Genomic DNA, 24,861 nt, shown 5'->3' on the forward strand with positions numbered 1-24,861 from the left:
TTTGAATTATGTCCCCCCGACCCAAATTCCTGTTCACCTGGAACCTCAGGTGTGACCTTATTTGGAAATTGTGTCTTTGCAGATATAGTAAGTTGAGGATCTTAAGGTAAAATCTCTTAGATTTAGGATGGTCTCTGAATCCAATGACTAGTGGCCTTATAAGAAGAGGAGAGGACACAGAGATACACAGGGAGGAAGGCCACGTGATGACAGAGACAGAGATCGGAGGGATGAAATCTACAAGAGATTGGTGGCCACCAGCCGCTGGAAGACACAAGGAAGGATTCTCCCCTGGAGCCTTCAGAGGGAACGTGACCTTGATTTCAGATTCTGGCCTTCTGAACTGTGGGAGAATAAATTTCTGTTTTTGTCCTAAGCCACCCAGTCTGTGGTAATTAGTTCTGGCAGCCCTGGGAAATGAACACAGGCCCTCAGGCAGTGCAGTGGGTAATGGCCCAGGCTGGCCTTTCCCTGCCACTGGCTTCCTCTGTGACCTGGGCAATCATTCCCCCCAAGCGTCAGTTTCCTCACTGGTAACTGGACGGGAGTAGGTAAATTGCCAGTCCAAAACCTGGTGGGGCATGAGGCGCACCTGAGATTCCCAGGTTGGGAAGTTTTAAAGAAATACTGATTCCCAGGTACCCTCCACTAAGCCCTGGCAGGGGGTGTGGCCCCGGGTCAGTCTCAGGTGACTCTGACATAGCAGGCAGGCCCTCCCACCAGGGGCCCCATTTGGGCATCACTGGAAAAGCAGGTTTCTGAGGAAGCTTCCTGCTCTAGATCTATGAGAAAAAAGGTTCTGGGAGGAGCACATGGGAATGGGTAGCTGGCTGCGAGATCTACTGTTAAAGCAGAAAAGGCTACGTGCAGAACGGGTGTGTGGTGCGTTCTCACATGCATGAAAACAATGGGTTAGGTCTGCACAAAAGTGCCTGTCGATGCATAGAACATCTCTGAAGGGGGGTCCTGGGCTGGTGGGCTGCACACTCCCTTTCTGTTGTCTGCTCTCTGTAGGTTTGGAATTCTTTACCTTGTGCATGCCTGACTTGGAAAAAAATCAATATGTTTTAAAACAAAAAGAACAAAGCCGTGGTGCTTGGAAATGAACATGGAAGAAAGAGAAAGGAGTTTCTTTGCTCCTCCTTTTCCCCACTGGCTGCCAACCCCCTCTGGCAGTTCACTGCTGGGTGTAGTGTGTGTCTATTTGTCTGTCTCCTGCAGCGCCCTGTGCCCAGCAGGAGAGAAGGGTGGGCGGTGGGCTTCGAGGCGGTGGGAGCCTCGAAGTTAGGAGTGGAGGATTCCACACACAAGAGTTGTGGGTCGGCAACAGAGGCTGAACAGTAGCCACAAAGGAGACCAGCTCAAGGAGTTGTGTGTCTGGTTTCGTAGCACAAAGCCTTGCACTCAATTATTACTATTTTTCTTATTAGCTAAATCGCCAAATGAGTGGTGGAGACAGGAAGTCCTATGAGCTCCAGGGGAGGAGGGAGGGCTGTGAACTGATGGCAGGGAAGGCTTGGGGGAGGAGCGAGGATCTGAGCTGGACAGCTAAGGAAGGGAGCTGACCAGGGTCAGGCACGTTGCTGGGGTCAGGGGTATGGGGCGTTTTGCACCTCTTGTGCATGTCTCCCTAAGTGGCACATTTTAATACCAATGTGTTGACACGAAGGTTGCTGAGACCAAGATGAAAAGACTTCTGGAGCAAGCTTCTCCAACTCTCTGTGGTCGAGGACCAACTGTTTTCTTTTAATTTCTAATCAATGACGGGCCATGGCTCTTGTAAAATGTAACACAAAAAAATGGCTGGAAAAAATGAAATGAACATGAGACATACAAAATATAAGCCCCAATTTTTTATTATTAGATTCAACTGACATGAAATGACTGTGGAATTGTTATGAAAGGATCTAAATGCTTGCTGACGGTTTCTGCACTATCTCATCCTGGATCTGAGCAAATAGTTCGTGGAGGGCTCCAGACTGTGCTCTGGGTACCCCGCTCCAGAGAGAGCCTCAGAGAGCAAGATGGTGAAACATTCAGAGAAGATGGCCAAAGGGTGGGACCTTGAAAACATTGCTCCCCCCACCTCCCCACCCCCGGCCCCATCCACTTCCTGGCGTCTCCCTCATCTTGGTATCTGACTGCACTTCTGTTAGGAGAAGGCCCTGGGGAGGCAGCAGGGCCAGGCTGGGATATGTGGGGTCCTGGCATGTGCCTTCACATTGTGTTATTTAAGTCTTGGTTCAACGTTTGTTTGGAGGAGAGGCTGAGCCCTGCATGAGGGGTGCAGGGGAGGGGGGGGAGGCTGGCAAAGCTTCAGTTTCTCCTTTACTCTCCTGGGCAATTTGCCCTTCCCCAACTTGCTGACTCCTCTCCACCAACAGACGCCCTGCCTTTGGCCACACCATCCTCTTTGGAAGGCAGTTCAGTAAAGGGCTCCTGTACTGTGCATATTCCTAGGCGAGAGTCTCTCCCCACCCCCAGCAGCTTGTCAGAGCGGATCCTCTTCCTGGGGAGGTGTGAAGAACACAGCTTTCACCAGCGATGTTTTAGCCCCCAGCGTTTGATCCTCCTCCTGGGTTAGTGTCTGGACAGTTGCCCGGCAGGGTCTGTTGGGGAGCAGTTTATCAACTTGTTTCCATGCTGTGATGGGGACAATGATAATAAGAATAAAAATAACTACCTTCTCTTGACTCTGAGCCAGGCACTGTGCTCAGCACTTTATGTGCATGACCTCCTCTAATTCTCACAACCCTAGGAGGGAAATGTGAGTACTGCTCCCATTTTACAGACAAGCAAACTGTGGCTCACTTTTAAGCGACCTGTCGAGGTCACACAGGTGGTCAGTGGCAGAGGCAGGTAAAGCCAAGTCTGTCTGATCTTAGCTCATATTCTGGACCAGGGCGCAGGGGCTCCAGTGAGTGGGTAGGAGGAAGAGCCCAGAGCAGAATCCAGGTGAGTTTCTCTGAAAGGAGCTGGGCAGGGACGGTGCAGAAAGTGGTCTGCAGGGCAGCTGGGCCAGCTCTTTCTGGTCAACAGGGAGGGGGCGGAGCTGAGAGAGACCATCATCATTTTCGTTACCTCGTTACCTTGAAGACAAAGGAGGCAGCCCTCAGGCTCTCCCCTCCGCACGTCACACTTCGGCTCTGGCCCAAGCTCGCGGCAGGAGACACTGGCAGGTTCCGACTGCTCGGCATTGGCCCCTGCAGGCTTTTGCACTCAGCCCGCTCGCTGGGGTTGTGAGGTGGGCTAGCTGATGATTTAACCCCAGGAGCTGCAAGATGAGGAATAAAGATGTTGGACTTGGGGCTTTTACATTTTTTAAAGGTTAAAGATGGAATGATTTGGGAGATATGGTCAGGCAAGTCTAATTCTTCCCTCCTGTGCCCCTTTTCCCACCAACGCCCCAGATAGAGAAGGTCTTTAGATCAGGGAGGAAGAAAGCTGGGTGTAGGGTAGGGAACTATGCCTGGACCTTCTCACCTCCCCGATAGCTGGGCTGAATCATTAGGGGACGGACACTTGAAGCCCAGTTATGCTTGGATAACCAAGAGTAGAAGGACCAATGTCCTGCCTTCTAGCTGCAGCTCTGGGTGGCCAGCCAGTCCCAGAGATTAATGATGGCCACATGGGGTCCTGAGCAGCCCCAATGGGAATCCCCACATACCCCCAGGGATGCTCCCCAAGATCTTTCTGCAGGAACAAGGACGATGCTGAGGGAGGCTGAGGGCTGGCTGGTGATGGAAGCAGACCAGGGGACAGAGCATGAACCCAAACAGGGTTGATCAAGACTGAACCGTGGAGCCCAACACACAAACCAAGGGGAAATGCCTGGACCACCAAAGTTAGCATCAGCCTCAGAGAGGAGGCTGATTTTAATGGAGTTTAAGCATGAGACAACTTAGAAATCATTGTAGTGACTAAGTCTATCTGGAAGTTTTCAGATTAAGTTTTATGTTATCTGAGATGATACAGGGGCGAATGTGGGTTATGATCAAAATGAAGCTTAGTAACGGGAAAAAGAAAACATATGTTTGCATGTCAGAGGGTAAGGAATGTGGAACAATGTCCCTGGAAAATGGAGGTCAGCCTTCCCCAGGAATTTCTGCCCTGGGGATCCCAGGAGGGTGAGCCTTCCTTCCCATCCCAGGATGAGCACCCTGAGATCCCCATGGATCTCTTGAAGCAGAGGGACATTACGAGGTGGCAAGCAAAGATTCACTCTCACGGTTCTTCCCTGAAAACTGCAAGGGGTTCTTTCTGGGGGAAGGAGATAGTGACAAGCCCATGGGGGATGCTGCAATAATATGTTGCTCAATAATATATATATATATATAATAATAATATATATAATATATATAATAATACACACCTCATGACACCCTGGTGGAGAGAAACCTAACACATACTGAACGCCTACTGTGTTTCAGAACTTAGACACGTACATGTCAGCTCCATACGCGCGGAGAATATATGCCAAGTATGTGTAAATATTAGGAAGCGTGCTTGACAAATGATCATGCATGAACCCACCATCTCATTTGAGAACCACACACAGCATTTACTCCTCACCACAACCTGTGACATCAGTATGAGTGTTCCCATTTTACAGATGAAGAAATGGAGACTCAGCGAGGTTAAGGTCATGGAAACCAGTGAGTGGCTCAATCAGGGTTTGGACCCGGCTGCTTGGACGGCAAAGCCCATGCCCTCTCTCTTTCCTCAGCTCACTCATTCAGGGTCAAAGTTCCCTGCCCGGTCCCTCTGTGGGACTCCCCCGTCTCCGAGGTGCCTGCACTGGGTGGAATCACAGAGCCGGAGGGTCCTCCAGACGCTGAGCTGGTGCCCCCCTCACCCCAGCCTCAGGGCACCCTACGGAACGGGGAAGTGGAGGAACCAGCGCCGTCTCTCTGTACCCTGCCAGCAGCCAAATGTGACTGCCAAGGGGATGATGACGCCCGTTTTATCAGCTGTTTCCAAGCTCAACACACAAAGCCACTACTGCCGGCCACAGGGGAAGGCAGGCCGGGCTGTGGATGGTCCATTGTTTGGCGACCTGGCTGGGCTTCCAGAGGGTAAAGGCTGGTCCCTGTTATTCGGTTTTCACTGAGTTCTCCTGTCCCCTCCCTGACCCCATGTACGCAGGTACCAATTGTGCCTGGCAAGTCAGGGGCTTGGCGGTTCACAGAGAGGGAGGAAGGTCCAGTGCTCACCCTCCCAGGAGACCTGTCCTAAGGGGGAGGAGGCCTCTCTTACCCTTGGCAGCCCTGGGAGGGGATTCCTGGCTGACATTTAACTGGTACAGCATTGTTGGGATATTGAAATATTTCCATTCTAGTGGAGAAATAGCTGCCCCAGGCCCCCCAAATACCTCCCCGGCCGGCTCTGTCCCAGCCTGCTCTCCTCAGGACCCCAGACCTCTCTCAGATCCAGCAACTAAAGGGGTATCACTGGGGGCCTCCAGGACCCTGGCCTGGGGCCAAGGCCAATGTCCATTCTGATTGCTGAGGCCGTGCTGCTTGGGTTGTTAAAATATTTGACTACCACCCCTGGAAAGACCCCCTGTTTCAGAGTTGAGGAAAGACCATCTTGGGGGAAGTTAGTGGCTCTGGGTTGGACCTCCGTCACCAGCAGGCCATGTGACCTTGGACACAGCCTTCTCCTCTCTGGGCCTCAGTTCCTTTAGCTGCAGAATGAGGGCACTGGGCCAGATGAGCTCTAAAGGCATTGACAGAAACCTGTAATTCCATCCTCTCTCTCCAAAGCAGGTGTGTGCATGTGTGTGTGGCTCTGTGTGTGCGCCTGTGTGTGTGTGGCTGTGTGCACCTGTGTGTGCATATATGTACCTGTGTGTGTGTGTGTGCGGTGGGGGTGAATCCCCAGTTTCCTTCCCACTGAGCCTCATCTCCAAGAGTGACAAGGCCTGCTGCCTCCTAGGCCTTCACAAGGTGACCCCTGGCCCAGAGCAAATGCTGGACGGTCTCTGAGCAGGTGGGGCCTGGAGCCTGTGCCCTGAGCCTGTCTGTGTCCCCTCCCCACTTCAACCCTGGGCAATTCACATCAGCATGACCTCTGTCTGCCCAGCCGGCTCCCAGGCGGAGCTGGGAGGGGCTGCTTCCCTCTGAGCCGCTCCCCTTCTTCATTGTCATCTACCTTCTCCTCCCAACCCCAGGCCCAGGCTCAGCCCTGCCAGATCCCAGTTTGGGAAGCCCCCAGTGAGCACAAGGACTGGATGTTCTGAAAGTGCAGGCTTAGATGAGGGTGGGACCAGAGGGGGCAAGACTGACGTGGTGGTGCGGGTCTGTCAGAACCCTTCCAGGGGGAAGGGGTTGGAGGAGGTGGAGGTTGCTCGGCCCTGAGGAGTGGGTTGTTCCTGCAGTGTGGGCTGCTGGCAGAGAGGGAACTCCTGGCTCCCCCGTTCCCTGAGTGCAGGGCAAGCTGGTCCTCCTGCCCTCACCTTTCCATCAGGAGCCCCAAGTCCCACAGGCCTGGAGGTGATGGACTCTCCCATGGCGAGAGGTGGTGAGATTATGTCTGTGCCATGTCAGAGTAGTGGCTCTGTGATTTGCACCCAGAGAGAAAGGGAACCCAGACAGATGAATCCCTCTGGATGTGGGAGCTTTTCCCCCACTCAAAGGCCATATGTATGTGGTCTGTGGATTAGCTGCATCACTTGAGGTGTTGTAAAATGCAGATTCCTGGGCCCTAGGCTGGGAGGGGAAGGGCTTATTTCTGCAGTAACAGGCCTGCCTCCCCTGCAGTTCTTTTTTTTTTTTTTTTAAAGATTTTATTTATTTTATTTTTTCCCCCCAAAGCCCCAGCAGATAGTTGCATGTCATAGCTGCACATCCTTCTAGTTGCTGTATGTGGGACTCGGCCTCAGGATGGATGGAGAAGTAGTGCCTCGATGCACACCCGGGATCCGAACCCGGGCCGCCAGCATTGCAGTGCGCGCACTTAACCACCAAGCCACAGGGCCGGCCCTCCCCTGCAGTTCTGATGCATGCTAAAATTTGAGAACTTTGGATAAAGCTAACATATGCTCTAATAAGCTTTCCAACCTTCTCCCCAAGGACATCCAGAGAGTGGTGCCTTTCTTTGCAGCTACAATCTGGAATTCTCTAGCCCCGCGGAGTCTTTGGGGCCTGTTACCTCCTGCTTCTCTCAGCTTGGGGTGGACCTCAGATGCTCAGCCGCATCACATTTGAGCTCCGGGCCTTTCGCTTCCCGATATGAGTCCTGCAGGGCCAGCCCCTTCCAGCTCCTCCAAGAGGAGCTCCCTAATCCTGTGGATGGAGAGTCGTCCCTCCCTCCACTGCAATCCCACAGCACTCTGTGGCCTGTTATTGCAGGACTGGCTTCATTTCCTCGTTCCTTTGAAATTGCCGATCTGGTGTTCTTCCGCGGACGATTGTATACTTCCTTGAAGAAGGATTCCTAATCCCGGGGCCAGGGACCCCTAGCAGGTCCGTGGATGGGTTGCAGAGGGTCAGCAAGCCCCCTGAAATTGTGTGCAGAACTGGATGTGTGTGTGTGGTGCATTTTTCTGGGGCAAGTTTGTAGCTTTCATCAGATTCTCGAGTCTATGACCTAAAACATATGAATCATAGAGACCCTTTAAAGACAGGGACTTTATCTTAGACATCTTTGTGTTCCTGAGGTGCCACCTACCGTGGAGTTTTGCATAGGACACATGTAAACATGGCGTCCACTGGGCATGTTTCTGTTGAGAGGTGATGGTCTTCACCTTCTGGATGTGCCAACATGGGAAGCGCCGTCTCCATGGCAAGAAGAGATCGGTACTTTTTCTTTTCGAAATACCTCTAAGTCATCTAGGGGAGTAAACACACCACACCGGGGCTTGGCAGTAGGCTGTTCCCTTCCCCCACGATGGAGGGGGAGTGGGGCGGATGGATGAGAAGAGACCATACCCCGCCCTGGGCAGGTCTCACGTTTAATTCACCACCAGGCAGAAAGAAAGAGATCTGCCAACCTAACCGCTAGCGTTCTGCACAAGCTTTTCACACTGCACAGGAACGGATGCTATTCTCACCTTAGTTCCAGAAGCTGCTGATGTAAAAGGAAATAAAATGGGACCGACAGAGAGATGGGCAGAAAGGGCAGAGGGGAGGCTGGGAGGTGTGCGGGATCTGTCACGTGGGTTTCCAGATCTGGGTCGTGTTTGAGAGGGGGAGGAATGTGAAGTATCTCAGACACTGAAGACTCAAGGACTAGAGCACTTGCGGGGAAGGGAAGGATGGAGGGGGCGTGAGTCCCAGGCAGGCGGAGAAGGAGTTTGGTGAGGGGAGGCACAGCCTTGAAGCCAGGCTGAGCTGACGGGGGTGCAGCGGGGTCCCAGCTTCAGCCCAAGCTGCCTCTGTGCACAGGGAGGGCAGGCCCCATACGCTGGGACCCTGAGGCACCCGAGCGGAGGGGTGATTCTGGGTGCCGCCCAGGGAGCGTTAGCAGACCCCTCTCCCAGCTCAGCTCCCAGGGCTCACATGTGAGCCCGTGGAAACAAGGCAGAAATGGAGGGGCTGTGGTAAAGTATAATGGGAAGAACTCGCTCATTAAAACTGTCTGTGTCACTGGGAGCATGAGCAGCCCCACGCTGGGGCCTCTGACAGAGTGACACACAGCAAGGGAGAGAGACATTCTCCTCCTGCCACAAGGTGTGTGGACATCAGCAGGACTGTAACTGTGGGTGGGGCAGTGCCCTTAGGGATACAGATGGAACAAGTGTGGACGGTGCCCACAGAATGGGCAGGAGGAGTTAACCCACAGGTGCCCCGTGTGATGAACTGGCCTGGTCTGTGAGCGCATACCAGATGGCCTGAAGTTTCCAGAAGTTCTTGATAAGGCTTGCAGAGGCCTTGGGTCCCGCATTAGTGACTAGAGGTGAGTATCAGGGAGACCAGGGGACAGGTGGGAGTGGACAGCAGGTCCACTTGTGGTCAGACGTGTAGAGCTCATGGCTGGAGGTCTGGGGCGAGGGTCAGGCCTCAGGCAGGAACAGAGGTCAAAACAGGAGAGGAGCACAATTAGGATGAAAACTCTGCCTGGGGAAACTGAGTCAGGAGGGGTTTCTCAGAAGCAGATGGTGGTAGACGTGGTGGTGGTAGAGGCCCAGGCTAGGGCCACATTAGCAGAGGACTGTCTGGTCAGGCGGGAGCAGCTGGCGGAGTTGCCCTCCCGGGTGGGCAGGCAGAGAGGACCGTGCTTTGCCTTCACACCCTCAAGGCCCTGCAACATAGAGCCCATTTGGGGACCCTCTTATTCCTAAAGGAGATGATGAAGGAAGATTTGTGTTCGGCCGTTTTTGTCCATTTGTTAGACCTGGAGGTGAGTCAAGGTACTATGGGATTCTTTCACCAATGGAAGGCAATTGGAATCGGGGCCCATCAGAGGCAGTTCATCTTTCATCTGCATCTTTGGTGGCCGGACATGGTGGCTGGACATGGTACCGAGGAAGGGCAAGGGGGGAAATACTGGCTCCACTGGGTTGGGGGCCCGAGCTCCAGCTGGGGTCTGGGGAGCTCTTCCAAGGACTCATCCAGACTCCTTCTAGGTGGTGAACACCCTGAGTCTGAGAACCAGGCCTGGAATTGCCCCTGGGCAGTAGGAATGCGGAGGGTGCAGCTCGGGTTAGGGGTGGGCGAGTTACCGCTGATGGAAGGGGCGGTATCAGCAGAGAGACTGCTTCCTTTGAGCCGGGCATGGCCCAGGCCCCCGGCAATCCCTAGTGAAGTCTGCGTTCACAGTGACCTGGGAGGGGGCTGTGAGTTCCCCCCTTTACAGGTGAGAAAGCTGCAGCTGGGAGATGTCAAGTGTTTGGCCCAAGGTCCTGCGGTCGCTAAGTGACACAGCTGGGATCCGAGCCCAGAGCTCTGCTCCGTGTCCTCGCTGCTCTATCCAGGGAGGGCTTCCGTGAAGCTGGCCACAGAAGCCTTGCCTTTGGGTTGTGACTCCATCACTTATCTGTTGACCTCCCTAACAGTTCAGAGCTTCTGTTTCGCCATCTGCAAAAATGGGAGGCAAGATGGAAAGAGAGCAGCAATGGAGCAGCAGCCTTGGGAAATTTTTGCAAACCATGAGAGGCCTTAGAAGGGTAAGGGCCCAAAGGAGCCACAGAAGAAGGAAACGGAGGAGGGGGAGGGAGGCGGAGGCTGGCCTCTGGCTGTCAGCTGGGCCCTGGTGGGGAAGCCTGCCCAGACCAATTTTGAAACTGGTAAGTGCTTCTACCCCTTCTTGTGTCCTTCCTTCCTCCCTCGAAGAAGCAAGTCTTGGCTTCCACTTCCACTCAATCCTCTCCCTTGCCCTTTTCTCTGGGTTTTACTTGAGGTTGGCTGGCCACAAACTTCCAAGAGTGAAGAATGAAAGCCTGACGTGCGGCCTGCCCTCTTCCGGCCTCCCAGGAAAATTTGCATTTTAATGGAGAGGGGATTAGCTGCCCCGGAACCTGAGATGCAGAGGAAGGAGACTCAGGTGGCCCAGTTCTCAGCCGCAGGGACAGGGGTGGGTGTTGAGACAGGCCCTGCCCGGGGCTCCTGGCTGGAGCCTGGCAGACTTCGCCAGGGAGTGCAGACTCAGCTGGGCCTGGCTTCTGAGAGCCAGGCCAGGCTCCAGGCTGGGCCTAGGCTGATCCCCGAGGCTAAGTCTCGCCTCTTTCCCCCGCAACACACACAGGGCTGGGCCCCCTCTCCACCTCTTCTGTGGAGCCTGGCTCCTCCCCAGCCCTGGCCTGGGACCCAGGGCCACCTCCCCTCCTGCCAGCTCGCTTCCCGGCACCGTCTGACCCTAGACCAGCTATGAGGGAGGGGGAGGCCCCAGGAGCAGCTGGCCGGCCCCTGGGAGGCGGAAACAAGGAGTCTGTGGGGCCCATGCAGGCTGGCTCAGGCTGGGGGAGCAGGCGAGCAGGCCCTGGCAGCATTCTGGAGGAATTTCTGAATTACCTACTGGCTGGAGGCCAGCGGCCAGAGCAGGCCTGGGCTGGCGCTGCTGGCTGAGGGCCCTGAGGAGCCTTTCTCCTGGCTCTGAGGCCTCACCACCTCCCACCCTCCAACCCCCACTCCTCTCTGCCCACCCGCCTTGGGACTGCAGCCTCCTCCAATGGCGAGTTCCAGCTGAAGGGCGTCATCAGTGCTCCTCCTTTGTGGAGGAGGCAACCCAGGGCCTAAAGGGGCGGGCATGTCCTGCCCTGACCCCTGCCCTTCTTCTTCCTGGCCTTACCTGCAAGCGGTTGAGGTCAGGGCTGTTCTTTTTCTCACCTCTTCCAGAAACACAGATTCCATCTGGCCAAAGTCGAGAGGAGGCCTCTCAGGTCTCTTCATCTTTGTGGCGATTGCTGCGAAGAGGATGATGGATTGGCGCCTCCATCACCCTCCAATTCTGTTTCCCAGACAGGAAGGCCCTTTGTGTGTAAACGTCCTCTCCCTGGATTGGCGCCTCCATCACCCTCCAATTCTGTTTCCCAGACAGGAAGGCCCTTTGTGTGTAAACGTCCTCTCCCTCAGGCACGACTGGCTACACAATTTGTGGAGCCATTTGTTAAAAAATTATTAAGGATTTTAAGCCAGTGACAACAGAGCATGATACCAGGCCCCAGGCCCTTCTAACTACCGGGCCCTGTGTGACTGGGGAGCTTGCACCCAGGAAACCGGCCCTCCTGGGCCCCATCCCATGTCTCTCCTGGACTGTAGAGTGTCTTTGAGACCTTGGCTGGCAGGCGGGTCTGAGCGGACATCCACCTGCTCTGCTCCTTCACGTCTTACACTGTCCTCAGTGGCACGTCTGATGCCCCACCCTGACCTTCCTCCCAGGGAAACTGAGGCAGCAGGGAGGCCTGGGGCCTCACGATCCTGTGCAGTACTACCCATCCCAGATGACCAGGGGAGGGCCGGTGGTGGTGACTGGGTCCAGGGGCTCCCCTCAGCTGCCCATGCTGTGCCAACCCCCGTGCTCTGGGTGGGGGGTCGGGTGGCAGAGGATTTCCTGCCCCAGCCTTCTGTTCCCCATTAGCATCACTCTTCCTGAGGGCAGGGAGCAGGGGAGGTCAGGGCAGCTTTGCCAGCTCCAGGCCAGGCCACCGCACAGCCAGGCCTGGCTGTTTTGTTCTTTGTCACCACTGCACAGCAGCTGGCTCAGCCACCACCTGGCAGGGTGACTGCCCTTGGGGCTGTTCAGTCTCCTGGGCCAAGGGAACAGTGGGGGCCTGCATGTAGGAGTGGACTGACTTGGGAACCTTGCTTGACTCTGGCGGCGGCAGCTGGGCCGAGGTCTGGGAGAGCAACCAGCAGTTGCAGAGCAAGGCCAGGGCCAGAGGGAAGGTGGACCTGACAGGAACTGGAAAGCAGCCGGCTGCTCTGCCCTGCCAGGCCCTCAGGCCACAGCCGGCTGAGACACTCCTTTCTGCAGCCTCATCCCCAGGCTTCCGGGCCTGCCACCAGCCTCAGGGTGATAATGCCCACCCATCATCCCCTTAGGGAGCACTGGAGCAGGGCCTGGCAGGGGGCTGAGCGGTCTAGGTGCGGTGTCCCGTTTATTCCCACAAAAGCCATGGGAGGTGGGTCCTGCTATTACAATAATAGTCAGATTAACTGAGCACCTGGTTCTAGGCCACACGGCTGCCACATGGGCCCCTGTGCTGTGCTCTCCCTTCCTGGGAGTCCTTACAATGGCAACATCTGGGTGGCTATTTGTTCAACATGCGCCCCCTGATTAGGGCTCTAAGCTCTGTGTCATCGATAGAGCTGCCATTTGCACTTATGTCTGGCTGAATGCCATGTTCAAGGCTGGAACCCTAGTGCCACACAGAGTGCCCAGCACATAGTAGGTCCTCCATAATAATAAGGGAAGGAAGGAAGGGAGGGAAGAGGTGGTTGAGTCAGGATTGCAACACAGGTCAGCCAGACACCAAGCCTGTGCCCCTAACCACTGGGCTGTACTACCTCCCTCTCACCAGAGGGCTCCTTTGACAAACTTCTGCCAGGCGAGTGCAAGTCCTTGTAGCAGACCCAAATGGAGCTTTGCACCCAGCCCAGGCTGGAAGGGGGCAGGACTGAGCTTGGCATCACGGAAGGAGCTTGGGGGAGGGGGGAATGAGGCCCTGTCACCCTCCCCACCCCCACTCACGGGTCCTCACCACTGAGGCTTTGGGAAGGCCCCTCCTTCATGGGAGACCACACTGGCCCAGCTGGTTCCTGGCTGACTGATCGCCTCCCCAGCACTGTAAGCAGGGGTCTTGGCAGCTGAAAGAGTCTTCTCTGGGTGAGTTGGGCAGCAGAGAGTCTTTTAACAGGGAGGCCTTTTCTGGAAGAAACACCTGCATTTAGAGCTTCCAGTCTTGCCTCATGGGTCAAGTCAGTCCTCAGCTTTCCCGGGGCACTGGGAACGTCTGCTTTCCTGGTTTTGCTGGAGCCTCAGCCTCTGCAGTCTCAAGAACCTGTGGGCGTTCACCCCAGACGTGTTTACACCCGGGCACTGCCAGGCTGCTGGTGGTGTGCCTGCTGGAGCAGCTCTCAGGAAACCCCACAGCCGGGCTGAGGAGAGCTGGGACTCGCTCACTCTTTCTTCCATCCCTTAAGTGTATTCATCAGGTATCTCTGAGCCCCTACTCTGTCCAGGCTTGGTGTTCAGCATGGAGATCCATGGATGGGAACTCAGCCCAGACTTAAGGGGCTCATGGTCCAGTAGGGGAGGGCCACGTGTCACCAGACAGTGGACGCACAAAGTGATGATGTGTACGGGGAGCACGGAGGGTGCCCCATATTTCCTGGGATGCTTTGGGCTTCGAGTAACAGAGAGTAGGACCCTGCTGGGAGGTTGGATGTTTAGTGCACCCCTCCCCCGTCCCTTTCTTCCTCTGTCACATTTGCCCTCAGCCCACATGTGCTCTCCTTGTCCTGCCCTACCCACACTATTCTCTGGAAAGGCTTCCTGGTGAGTCTTTTTGGCTTGGCCACTTGCCTCAAATGCCTTCCAGAACCCCACCCTCTGGGGTCTCCTCCTGCCCCTCCTGGCTGGTCTCTCCCTCTCAGTCCCCTTTGCTGGTTCTTCCTGCAGACCTCGTTAAATGTTCTGGAGTTCCCCAGGGCTCGGGCCTTGGTCCCTTCAATTCTCTGTCCACAGTCAGACCCTCAGGGACCTCATCTAGTCTCGCGACATTATATGCCATCTATAGGTCCAGCACTCCCAAACATACAGTCCAGACCCCTCCCCCGAAGTGCATTTGTGGGTTTCCAATGCTGCTCGACTCCTCTCTGCAATATCTAATAGACACCCCTAAGTTAGTTCCTGATTTTCTTTCTCTCCACCCCCAACACCCAAATCTGCTCCACCAGAGTCTTTCCCTCTCAGTGATGGAGACCTCAGTCTTGCAGTTGCCTGGGGCCCAAACCTTGGGGCCATCCTTGACTCCTCTCTTTCTCGCACAGTCCACGTCCTCTCTGCTGGGGAGTCTTGTTGGCACCACCTTTAAACATATCCAGGATCCACCCACACCCATCACTCCACTGCTCCCACCTTCAGCTCCAGGCTGGATTATTGCAATAGCCTCTCAAGTGGTTTCCTGATTCCACCCTTGACTCCCTAAAGTCTATTCTCAACACAGCAGCCAGAGTAGTGCCCTTTTAAAAGACGTTGGAGTGTGCCACTCCTCTGCCCCCAACGCTGCAAGGGTGCATGTCACTCAGACCCCCACGGTTTACAACAGCCCTCAAGCGCCACCGGATCTGGCCTGTTTCCTCTGACCTCCCCTCCCACCATGCTCTCCTTCCCTCACTCTGCTCCAGCCACAGCCACCATACCGATTCTCAGATGCACTAGGCACGCTCCTATCTTGGGATCTTTGCTCAGCCTGGAAAGCTCTTCCCCCAGATATCCACATGGCTCCCGCACCACCTCCAAGTCGTTGCTCAGCTCTATTTTTTTCCCCATAGCACTTATTGTCTTCTGACATACTGTATGATTCACTTGTTTATTATAGTTATTATTTGTGGTCAGTCTCTTCCTGCTAGACTGTAAACTCCATGTAAAAGAGGGGTTTTGTCGTTTTTATTCACTGATGTATCCCAAACAGCACAAGACACATAGTAAGCCCTTAATAAATGTTTATTGAATTTAAACTGAAGTCACTTACACTTTAGTGTAAATAAATGTACATAATCTCTCCCTGACTCGCGTTCTAAATTTTTTCCCCACAGTTTCAAGAACTTTTTCCTGCATCATAGTGCCCTTGAGAAAGGCATTTGTGGGCTGTGAGATTTACAGTCTTGAAATAATGCCACATGGATCTCGGACCCACTACGGAGCCAGGACTCAAGGAAGGAGAAGAACCAAGAACTGACTCAGGCGTCAGAAACTGCAGAGGAGGTAGAGACAGCAGCCTCCTGAGCATGAGAGAAAGGGGGGGACAGCGCCCCACACATGTTCATGGTGTGAGCACAACTGGCTGCTCCAAGGACACGGTGAGGACAGAGGGTGGAGAACTAGACAAGCGCCCGACAAGGGCAGAACCCTTGGAGCTGAGTCCTCTCATTCTGATTTCCTGGCAGGATGGGCTCGGGAAGCAAATTGGACTGTGCGTTAGGAAGGGGTCTGGTCGCTGATGGAGGAGATGTGGGGGGCCCGACTCACCGAGAAGCCAAGCCAGAGGGGGCTCCGGCTGAGGCCCCTTCCAAGGCCCTGGGAGGACTTGGTGTTTATGCCACTGTCCGCTTTTTAAAAATGTGTCATTTGTTGTGATTTTTTCCTCTCATTCTAAATGAACACCTACTTTCTATACTTAACGTTGTATTTGTAAATTTGCGTGTTTTCAACGAGGGTCCCCAAATGGTATAAGCTCAGCCCCCACAGAACTTGGATGTGCCCCTGAGTGGAGAAACCTGCTCGCCAAGCAGGTTGACAGCTCTGGCCCAGGGTCCCCCGGTGTCACCTGTGTCGCCGAAGCCCACTGCATTGCTGCCGTTTTCAGGCACCGAGCAAGAATTTGATTTCCCTGCGCCCCTTTGGGGTCCTATTTTCTTTTTCTGTGCCTCCCCCAACCTCGCGGTGGAGAGCTGAAGCAGCTTTGGGGAGTTGGAAGACTTGTGAGATTGGAGCGCCCTCTGCTGGAAAGACAGAGCTACAGCCAGGAGGGAGGTACAAGCCGGGAGCGGCCGCAGCAAAGCCCCGCTGTTAGGATGCTGGTGAGAAAGCAGGTGGGGCTGGGGGGTCAGTACACAGGCAAGACCCTCTCGGTGGGCACAGATACCTTCCTGTTGGGCATGGACGTATTCAAGTACACACATCATGTCTCTATAATTCAAACGTGAGCGTGCTTTTGTGTACACGTGTTCCATTTCCAGCGCACCTGGGGTGACAGCGCCTAGGGTGTGCTGCAATTCAGTTCTGACACTAACCACCCGGAGATAGCGTCAGACTCCACAGGTTAAGAGCACAGCCTCCCACAGACTACCCTCACTTCAGATGCCAGCTGCAGGTGGGGTCCCCAGGACACCTGCACTTCTTACAGCCAGCCACAAAGTAGGGGGTTCCCATGACACCCTCGGGTGTGATAATTCACTGGAACGACTCAGGGAATTCACTGAAAGTGCTGTACTTATGATTACAGTCTTATTATAAAGGATATGACTCAGGAACAGCCGAATGCAGAGACAGAGGGCAAGACCTGGACGGAAGGGCAAAGCTTCTGTGCCCTCACCCTGTGGAGTCAGGGTGCGTCACCCTCCCGCACATTGATGTGTTTGCCTCCCAGGAAGCGCCACTGGGTCCAGCGTTTTCACGGGCGATTGAACTCAATCTCCAACCCCTTCTCCCTCTGTTGGCTGAAACCTCGACTCAGTGGCTGGTCTTTCTGGTGACCAGCCCCATCCTGAAGCTATCTAGGTCCCCCACCCCCAGTCACCTCATTAGCATAACAAAGACACTCCTGTCACTCAGGAAATTCCAAGGGTTTTTGAAGCTGGGTGCGGGGAACTGGGAAAAAGACTTGTTATGTTCTTGATTATTCCACAACCCACGTACACACACAAGAGGTGTGTCTCGTCTGCCCTGGTCACCACAGCAGGCAGCCAGCCAGCCCCACTCTAGTTCATCCACAGACGCCCTGAGGCGGTGGCAAATCAACACACAGCCGTCCAAGGGTCACACCACTGTCCCTCCTCAAAAGGCACCACTGGGCCCCAGGGCCGCCCCCCTAGCTGCCCTTGGTTTCCTTTCCCCTCCAGGATGTCTGTTTCCTGAAGAAGAACTGCTCCTTCCTCTAGTTCAAGGCCACTGGTCAGCAGCCAGTGTTTAGGACACTGACTTGCCTTGCCAATCGTTGTCTTTTGTTTAAAACAAAACCAAACAAAACCAATCTCAAGCCCCAGCTTGGCAAGGCAGGCCTGGTCCCCTGAGGACACTGAAGCTGCCACCGCGGCCACACAGCAGAGGCTACAACTTGCACAGCTGACCCGCATGCTCTGACCCCACCAGCATCGCCACCACCACTGCCCCGAGGACTCCCTCCAGCCGCCATGCTGCAGCTGCCGGAGGGAATTCCCCGTGGTCCTTGGTTCTTTGGGCCACCAGCTCCTTAAACCAACCCCGGGGAGTCGGTGTCTGGTGTGGGCATGATCCTGTGTCCCAGCTGCCCCTCCAAGGCTTGTAAGGTGGGTTCAGACCTCAGCAGCCAAGAAACATGCCAGATGTCCACTGTGTGCCCTGCATTGCCCACACAGTGCTGCTGCTCCCTGGTCCTCCCACCTCCCTCCAATTCTTAAGATTCTGGACAAATTCTTTGGATTTTACGCAAGCCTTAAGCCAAGCCTGAGATTAGAATGTTTCCCATGGTGTTTCAAAGGCCCCATACTTGGATATTTCACATGCATGATTTCATGAAATTTTCACAGCAACCCCGTGGGGGAGGGTTACCATTATCACCTCTATTTACAGATGAAGGAATTGAGATTCAGAGAGGTTGAGTGACTTGCTCAAGGTCACACAGCTGGTAATTGATGAAGCCAGGCAGAATTCAAACCCAGAACTGTCAAATGCCAGAATCTGCCTGCTTAACCACTTTATGATTCTGGCACACAGAGCTATTCCACACTCCTTCCCTTCTCCCACCCCACCTCACCTGGTGCAATTTCTGAGCAATGCAGCGGGCAGGGAGGGCATATCAACCTGACCTTGCGAAATCAGCCACAACAGAGCATCACCTCTGCCCCCCTCCCATTGGCCAGTCCAGCCTGGCCCGGAGCTCATGCTTGCTTATCAATTGAGTCATTCCTCACTTGGTTGTGGAAAGAGTGTAAACAGACAAGTGCATTTAGACTCCCCTCATTATTACAAAACTGCGTGGAAGCCACAGAGGGGCAGGGAAGTGCAGTGGTTAAGACCTGAGGGAGCCAGAGGCATATTGCCAGGGTCTGAATCCCGGCCTTGCCACTTACTAGCAGGAGACCTTGGGCGGGATGCTTAACTTCTCCGTGCCTCCACTTCCCCAACTGTGAAATGGGGATGATGACAGACCTCACTGTACAGGGTCGCTGTGAGGATGCAGAGTCAGTACGTGAAGCCAATGAGTTGGGCAGGAAGGAGGGGCATGCCCAGGGGCTGTTTCCCAGGGCTGCAGCCTGACCCCCTTCAGTGCTGGGCTTGTGGGCCAGCGCCTCTGGGCCATCTGTGCCCTGAAGGCCTCTCCTACTCCTGCAAGGCCCCTCCACCTTGGTCTGGCAGCTCCTGCTGGGGTCCTCCTGCCCCCCCAGCCTCCTGACTTGATAAGCTGATAAAGTGCGAGTCAGCCCATTGTGACTGGGCGCGTTCCTTGTGCAGTCCCCCCTAGACGGAGCACGTCCCCTCTTGTGGCCTTGCCCAGCTCCAGGGCTGGCTGACTCAGGGAGGGGACTGAATGTGTATGGAGCTTTTACTGGGAGCCTGGTTTTCTTCTTCACAACAAGGGTGCAAGGCGGCTGTTAGTAACCTTGATTCACAATGAGGACACAAAGCCTTGGAGAGGTCTGCCCCGGTGTCAGGCTGCTGGACCCTTAAGGGCTCAGATGTCATGCCAGGCTCCTCAGGGCAGAAGTTTGGGAGCTCAGAGAAAATGCACGGCAAAGACTGCGGAGCAGTCTGTAAGAGCTTAGAGCACTCACGAGGACTTTTGGAGCTGACCTGACACCTAGTGGCCACAAGTAGGAATTACTCCACGTGGGGAAAGCTCCCAGGCTGTTGCAGGCAGGTTTTGGGGTGGCCATCCTTCACTCAGTTGGGGGGTGGCAGTGTCAAGGGGTGGCCTGGAGGGTCAGGGTGGAGGGGGAGATTTTAGCTTCCCCATGTCTCCATCATTCCCCCAAAGCTAGCCAAACAAAAAATATTTGATAAGAAAATTGCTGCCTTTTCACTTTTATGCAAAAGATGAATAAAAGCATCTTGAGAGCACTTTGCTGTTTTTATTGATGCATAACCTATATTCCATGACAAATTTTGATACTTCATGGTCTCGTTATCCTCAGGGTTCCACCCAGACACCAGTAGCTATTGGATGCTCGGTTATGGGCAGGGGACTTGACGGAGAATTTTATGGATTATAATAGACTTAAAAGACACAGCCCCTGACCTCAAGGGGATTCAGTTTATTTGGGGAGTTGGAGCAAAGACATCTACATGCCCTGACGTGTATGATCGATGTGAGTTTCAGCCCACAAACTCCTTACCGCATTTCTTTATTTTCTTTTCATCATCCTAATTTTAACTCTGAGCCCCTCTTCCACCCAATGAACAGAAATTCAACTTCAGGCTAAGGCTTTGAATAAGGAAGGGAGAGGGGAACATATGGTGCACGGGAGGGGGAACATAAATTATTTCAAATGATGATTCTGCCACATGTGCAGAGAGGCCTCGGCATCACCTCCATCCTTGGTGAAGCCACGTGAAACCCGAGGGCTGGTGCCTTGAGTCCTGATGCTGTTCCAGCACTCTGCTGGTGCTCCAAAGCGTCAGTTCCCGGACACTCCCGACACTTACCCAATTTCCAACCACTTGCCCCAAACAATTGCCAGGTGATTGCGTTCGTTCATTCCACAGGTATGTATTGAGCACCTACGGTGCGACAGGCGTCGTGCAGGTGCTGCAGAGATGCACGAGACAGCTCCTGCCCGTGTTTGTCCACAAAGACGACTGGTGAGGTTAATCAAAACCCTTTAAGGCACCCGTTCCCCACCTGCTGTTCTTGGCTATTCCTGCTCTTTCGCTGAGCTCCTCACGTCTCCCCAGTTTCCCAAGGAGTTTTAAAAAGAAACGCAGACAGCAGATCCCCAGGACAGACTGGGAAGCCTTAGTTTCAGCTGTCCCACTTTTCAGGTGGAACCATGGGGCTCCAAGGTCAGGGGGCCAGGTAGTGCCAGGCCATCACTAGATGCCAGGTCTCTGTCTCTCGTCCTGGCTTTCTCCACGTGACCCCTCTGCACCTGCTTCTAAAGGGCCCTGTCCTCATTTCCTGAGCATCTGTTCCCTCTGCCACGGCCTCCCGCACCTCACAGATCTCTCTCCTTGACACAGTTTACAATGACTATAATGACTGCTTTTGTGCACTGACCTCCCCACTGCTCTTTTCCTGCCTCCTAGCAACCCCACTGCATCCCCCATTTGTCTTCTGGGCTCTTAACGAGCCTGAGGGACGCGCCCCCTGGTGGTCCCTAGAACCAGGGCCGCTGCCTGGCCAAGGGCACACCAGCGGCCCAGAGACACGAGACCAAGCCAGACTTTATTCGCTCGCTCACAGTCCTGGCCTCGGGGTTTGTCCACAGAGTTTCCAGCCAGCTCTCCGCCTCCTTCCTGCCACCATCTGACTTGCCAGGATTTCTCTGCCGCCAAGACTTCTTTCCAGACCAGACTTGTTGCTATGGCTTCGCCATTTTCAAGAAGCTGGTTTGAAAGGTAAGCAGGTAGCGCTGAGCGCCAATTCAGCCTCCCGGCTGATCGACGAGCATGTTTAGACAGGCTCAAGTCCAAGTGAGACCTGTGTAAACCCACCCTCGTCCCGGCAGAGCGCTGAATGTGGATAAGGTTCAGGGTCGGCACGGGATGGAGCAGAGAGTTGGTTTACGTTGTTGGGAGGGGGTTGGCAGTGGATTTAAGTTTTAGAACGTGCACACGCTTTGACCCAGCAATTGCACTGAGCCCACTCCAGCGAGCCCACGTTAGAGAAACGCATGTGTGCAAACACTGCATACAAAAGGATGTTGGTGACAGTATTATTTGTAGTAGCAAAACATTGGGAATAACTTAAATGTCCATAAAAATGAGATTAACTTATGAGACTTTGGTACTATAAGAAACCATATGGGGGGCCGGCTCCGTGGCTTGGCGGTTAAGTGTGCGCGCTCTGATGCTGGCGGCCCGGGTTCGGATCCCGGGAGCGCCCCGAGGCACCACTTCTCCGTCCAACGTGAGGCCGAGTCCCACGTACAGCAACTAGAAGGATGTGAACCTATGACATACGGCTATCTACTGGGGCTTTGGGGGGAAAAAACTGAATAAATAAAATCTTTAAAAAAAAAAAAAAAGAAACCATATGGCAGTTAAAAGAGACCGATGGATCTCAATGTATTAATGTGGAAAGAGCACCAAGACATATGTAAGGCAAAGCAAGTTCAGAGGCACATGATAGTACGATTCCACTTATGATAAATAGGAAGCCCTGTGTGTGTGTGTCAGTGTGTGCATTGGGGGGAGAGTAAAATAATATATAATAAAATACACGTGTACTCTGAGCCTACCACCTGCCAGATAGTGTTCTAAATGTTTTACAGACATTACTTCATTTAATCCTCAAAACCTCCTATGCCATGGGAACTATGATTAGACCCATAATACAGATGGGGAAACTGAGGGAGATTGGGTAACTTGCCCAAGTTTCCACAGGAGTGGAGCCAAGACTGGAACTCAGGTAGTCTGACCCCAGAGCCCATGTTTTTAACTATTATATCACACATACACTCACACACACACACTCACACACATACTTGATTGCGAGTCCATGGGAAAAGATATGGACGTGTGCACTTGAAATTGCTCCTGAGAGCACTCTGGGAGGCAGAGCAAACCGTGGCGGGGATGGGGGGGGGCGGGGCGGAGATAAAAGACGACCTTCACTTTCTCCTTGCCATACTTCTGTGGATTTAGAATTTTTATAAGTAGATATTATTCGTAACAAAAAATGAACATAAAACATGCAACAATAAAAATTATAATTCTGTTCTTCAGTCACAACTAACAGAGCTTCAGTGTGTGATCTGAGGGCAATTTGAACTAGTAAAGTGGTGGTGTGTGATCTGAGGGGCAATTTGAGGTGCTCACAAGAGCCCCCTCCTGATACTCGGGGACCCCGGCCCCAGTTCTGCCTCTCGATGGCCACGTGACTTCATCTGCAAAGCTAGAGGGTTTGCTGGACCCGGAACCTGGTCTCCTGACCTCTGCCTTGGGCACCTCCCACAGCATCCCAAAGCAAAGAGGGCCACGTTAGGAGGGCAAGTGGGGACATGGGAACAGAGGCACGTGAGCAGCATGAAAGAGAGCAGGCATGGCGAGGGGCGTGTGCAAGCCTGAGCCATCTGGGGCGGGCCTTGCTGGATGATAGCGTCAGTCCTGAGTGACACCACCATATGCCAGCCCCTTATGTGCGTTTTCCCCAGGTGATCCTTACAACACACTCCTGGGTGCTGTGGTTATCACCCCATTCTAAAGATTTAGAGACTGAGAGCCCTGTGCACGGCCGCACCATGACTAAGAGCAGGGTTTGCAGCCGGGTCAGTTTGTCTTTCCTGTTTGTGCTGTGGCTTCTCCACGTGAGAGACGCTGATCAAGGCACAGGACAGAGGCGTTGGGAGAAGACTGCGGGGCAGGCCCAAGAGGGCCCTCCTGATGGAGCTCCTTAAGGACACTGCAAGTCACAAAGCCGCAGGGCTCAAGGGAGCCCCAACATGACCCGCTTGTGGTCAGCAAGGAGGGCTGGCACGGTGGAGGTGGCAGGTTATGGAACCACACAGACCTGGGTTCAAAGGCCACAGCTGCCCCTTCTGGCTGCAAGCACTTCACTTCTGTGCTCCCCTTCTCTAGGGCTCAGTCTCATCATATACAGCATGGGGGAGACGCTGTAGGGCCCTGTGAGAAGGCAGGCACCTGTGTCTGTTGGGGACTGGCAGAGCTCTTGGCACGTGGAAAGGGCTCAAGGGTGTTGGTTTCTGTTATTACTATTGTCAGAGTCCTTTCCTATCTTTCCAAGGAAGTCAGCCTGTCACAACCTGTGTCACTCCCTAAGCCACAGCAGAGCTGTGTGACCTGCGGTTCCCCAACGCTCCATGTTTCAGTCCTCTGTCCTCTTGACTGTGTTTATGTGACACCCCCTGCCTGAGTGGATACCCCCTCTTTGGGCTACCATGGTACCTGGCACTCACCGGCATTATCCCTCTCACACGCAGAGCCTAACCGTTTGCCCCCTTGTGTCACCTCCTATTTGGCCATGAGCACTGTGCCCCCAGAATCTGGCCCCGCAGCCAGCAGCAGCATATGGCTGAGGCTGAAGCTTTGTTAAGAGAGCAAATAGAAGGTGGGGAGGAGGGTAAACAGTGGGATCCAGGGCCTCGGGATCCAGGGCAAAGGAGCCATCTGCTGCAGGGTAGGTGAGGTGGGGGAGGCCATGTCTAATAAAATGCAGACAGAGTGGCCCCCGGGGCTCAAGTCAGCCCGGCAGGGGCGCCTCACAGAGAATTGGGGGCCTGCACAGGGCAGAAGCTAGAGGGGGATTGGCCGCTGGGCTGACCTGAAGTTCACCATGCCTGTCTTCTCATCCAGCCTCTTTATCAGCTCCCTGACTTGGTACCGGTTTACGGGGACTTGGTTCTGCTGAGGAGGTGGATGGAACATGCCAGGTTAATGGAGCTCTCTGCTTACCGCCTCTCTAGGCCTCCCCACCACACACACACACACACACACACACACACACACACACACACCCTCCCTCCCTACTAGTGCCTCACTCCTCTTGGGACCACAGATGACAATTGAGAGGACACAAAATCCTGGTCATGAGGAAACTGAACCCACCACATGCAGGGGCAGGAAGAAGCCCCCTGCCCAGGAGTCGTGGCCCAGACTCTAGAGGGTCTCCTTTTTCTGGGGAACAATAGGGGTGATGAAGATCTGGGTGATGAAGATCAGGTGAAGCGGGCGGCCCCCGGGATGGACAGGAACTCTCCTTCACAGCATGGGAAGTTCATTCATACCTCTCTGCTGCCAGGTCCTGGCCAGCCCTCCTCACCACAGGCGGGGACGGAGTGTCTTACCCACCCCGCCTGGGCCCCAGGAGAATCTCCCCTCCTCAGTCCTATTCCTGCCAGGCCCAGCTCCTTCCTAGGGCTGCTCTGCTGATGGACCTCTCCAAGTCTGCATTTCAGGGGGCCCTGAGCACCCTCATCACCTTGGGGGGCGGGGTGTGGGATTTCAGGCAAGATGATAGGGCCAAAGGGGAAAATACAGGGGCTTTGGGATGTGGCCTCTTCTCCACTCCATCTTTGTGTCTGCCCAGTAGCCAAACGCAATAGGAGACAGACCTCTAAGATGAAGAGTGTGAGTCTTCATGTGGCATCTTGGGTCCTCAGTGGTGTCAAGCCTACATCACAGAGAATGACTTCAGCAGGGTGTCGAGGGAGGTCTTAGCTTTCCCTCTGGGCCTAGATAAATGAGGTAGATACATGGCTTCTCACAGCCAATTCCAGGAAGCTCTATGAAGTTCTTACACTTTGTCCCTGCCTGCCTGCCTGCCTGCCTGCCTGCCTCTCTGCCTCTCTCTCTCTCTCTCTCTCTCTCACACACACACAC

General features: G+C 54.2%; 1 protein-coding gene across 1 annotated transcript in view; it reads right to left on the reverse strand.

Moving 5' to 3' along the window:
• Positions 1 to 23,775: 23,775 nt before the first annotated feature.
• The window catches only part of LRRC74A (leucine rich repeat containing 74A), a 29,149-nt gene continuing 28,063 nt past the window's right edge, over positions 23,776 to 24,861 (reverse strand). The window contains exon 13 of the mRNA XM_014784447.2: positions 23,776 to 23,886. Within this exon, the coding sequence (XP_014639933.2) occupies positions 23,776 to 23,886 (111 nt within the window). The remainder of the gene's footprint in view (positions 23,887 to 24,861) is intronic.

The sequence above is a fragment of the Ceratotherium simum genome, chromosome 24 (assembly GCF_057802395.1).
Source record: "Ceratotherium simum simum isolate JZ-2026a chromosome 24, ASM5780239v1, whole genome shotgun sequence".
Classification (NCBI taxonomy): domain Eukaryota; kingdom Metazoa; phylum Chordata; class Mammalia; order Perissodactyla; family Rhinocerotidae; genus Ceratotherium; species Ceratotherium simum.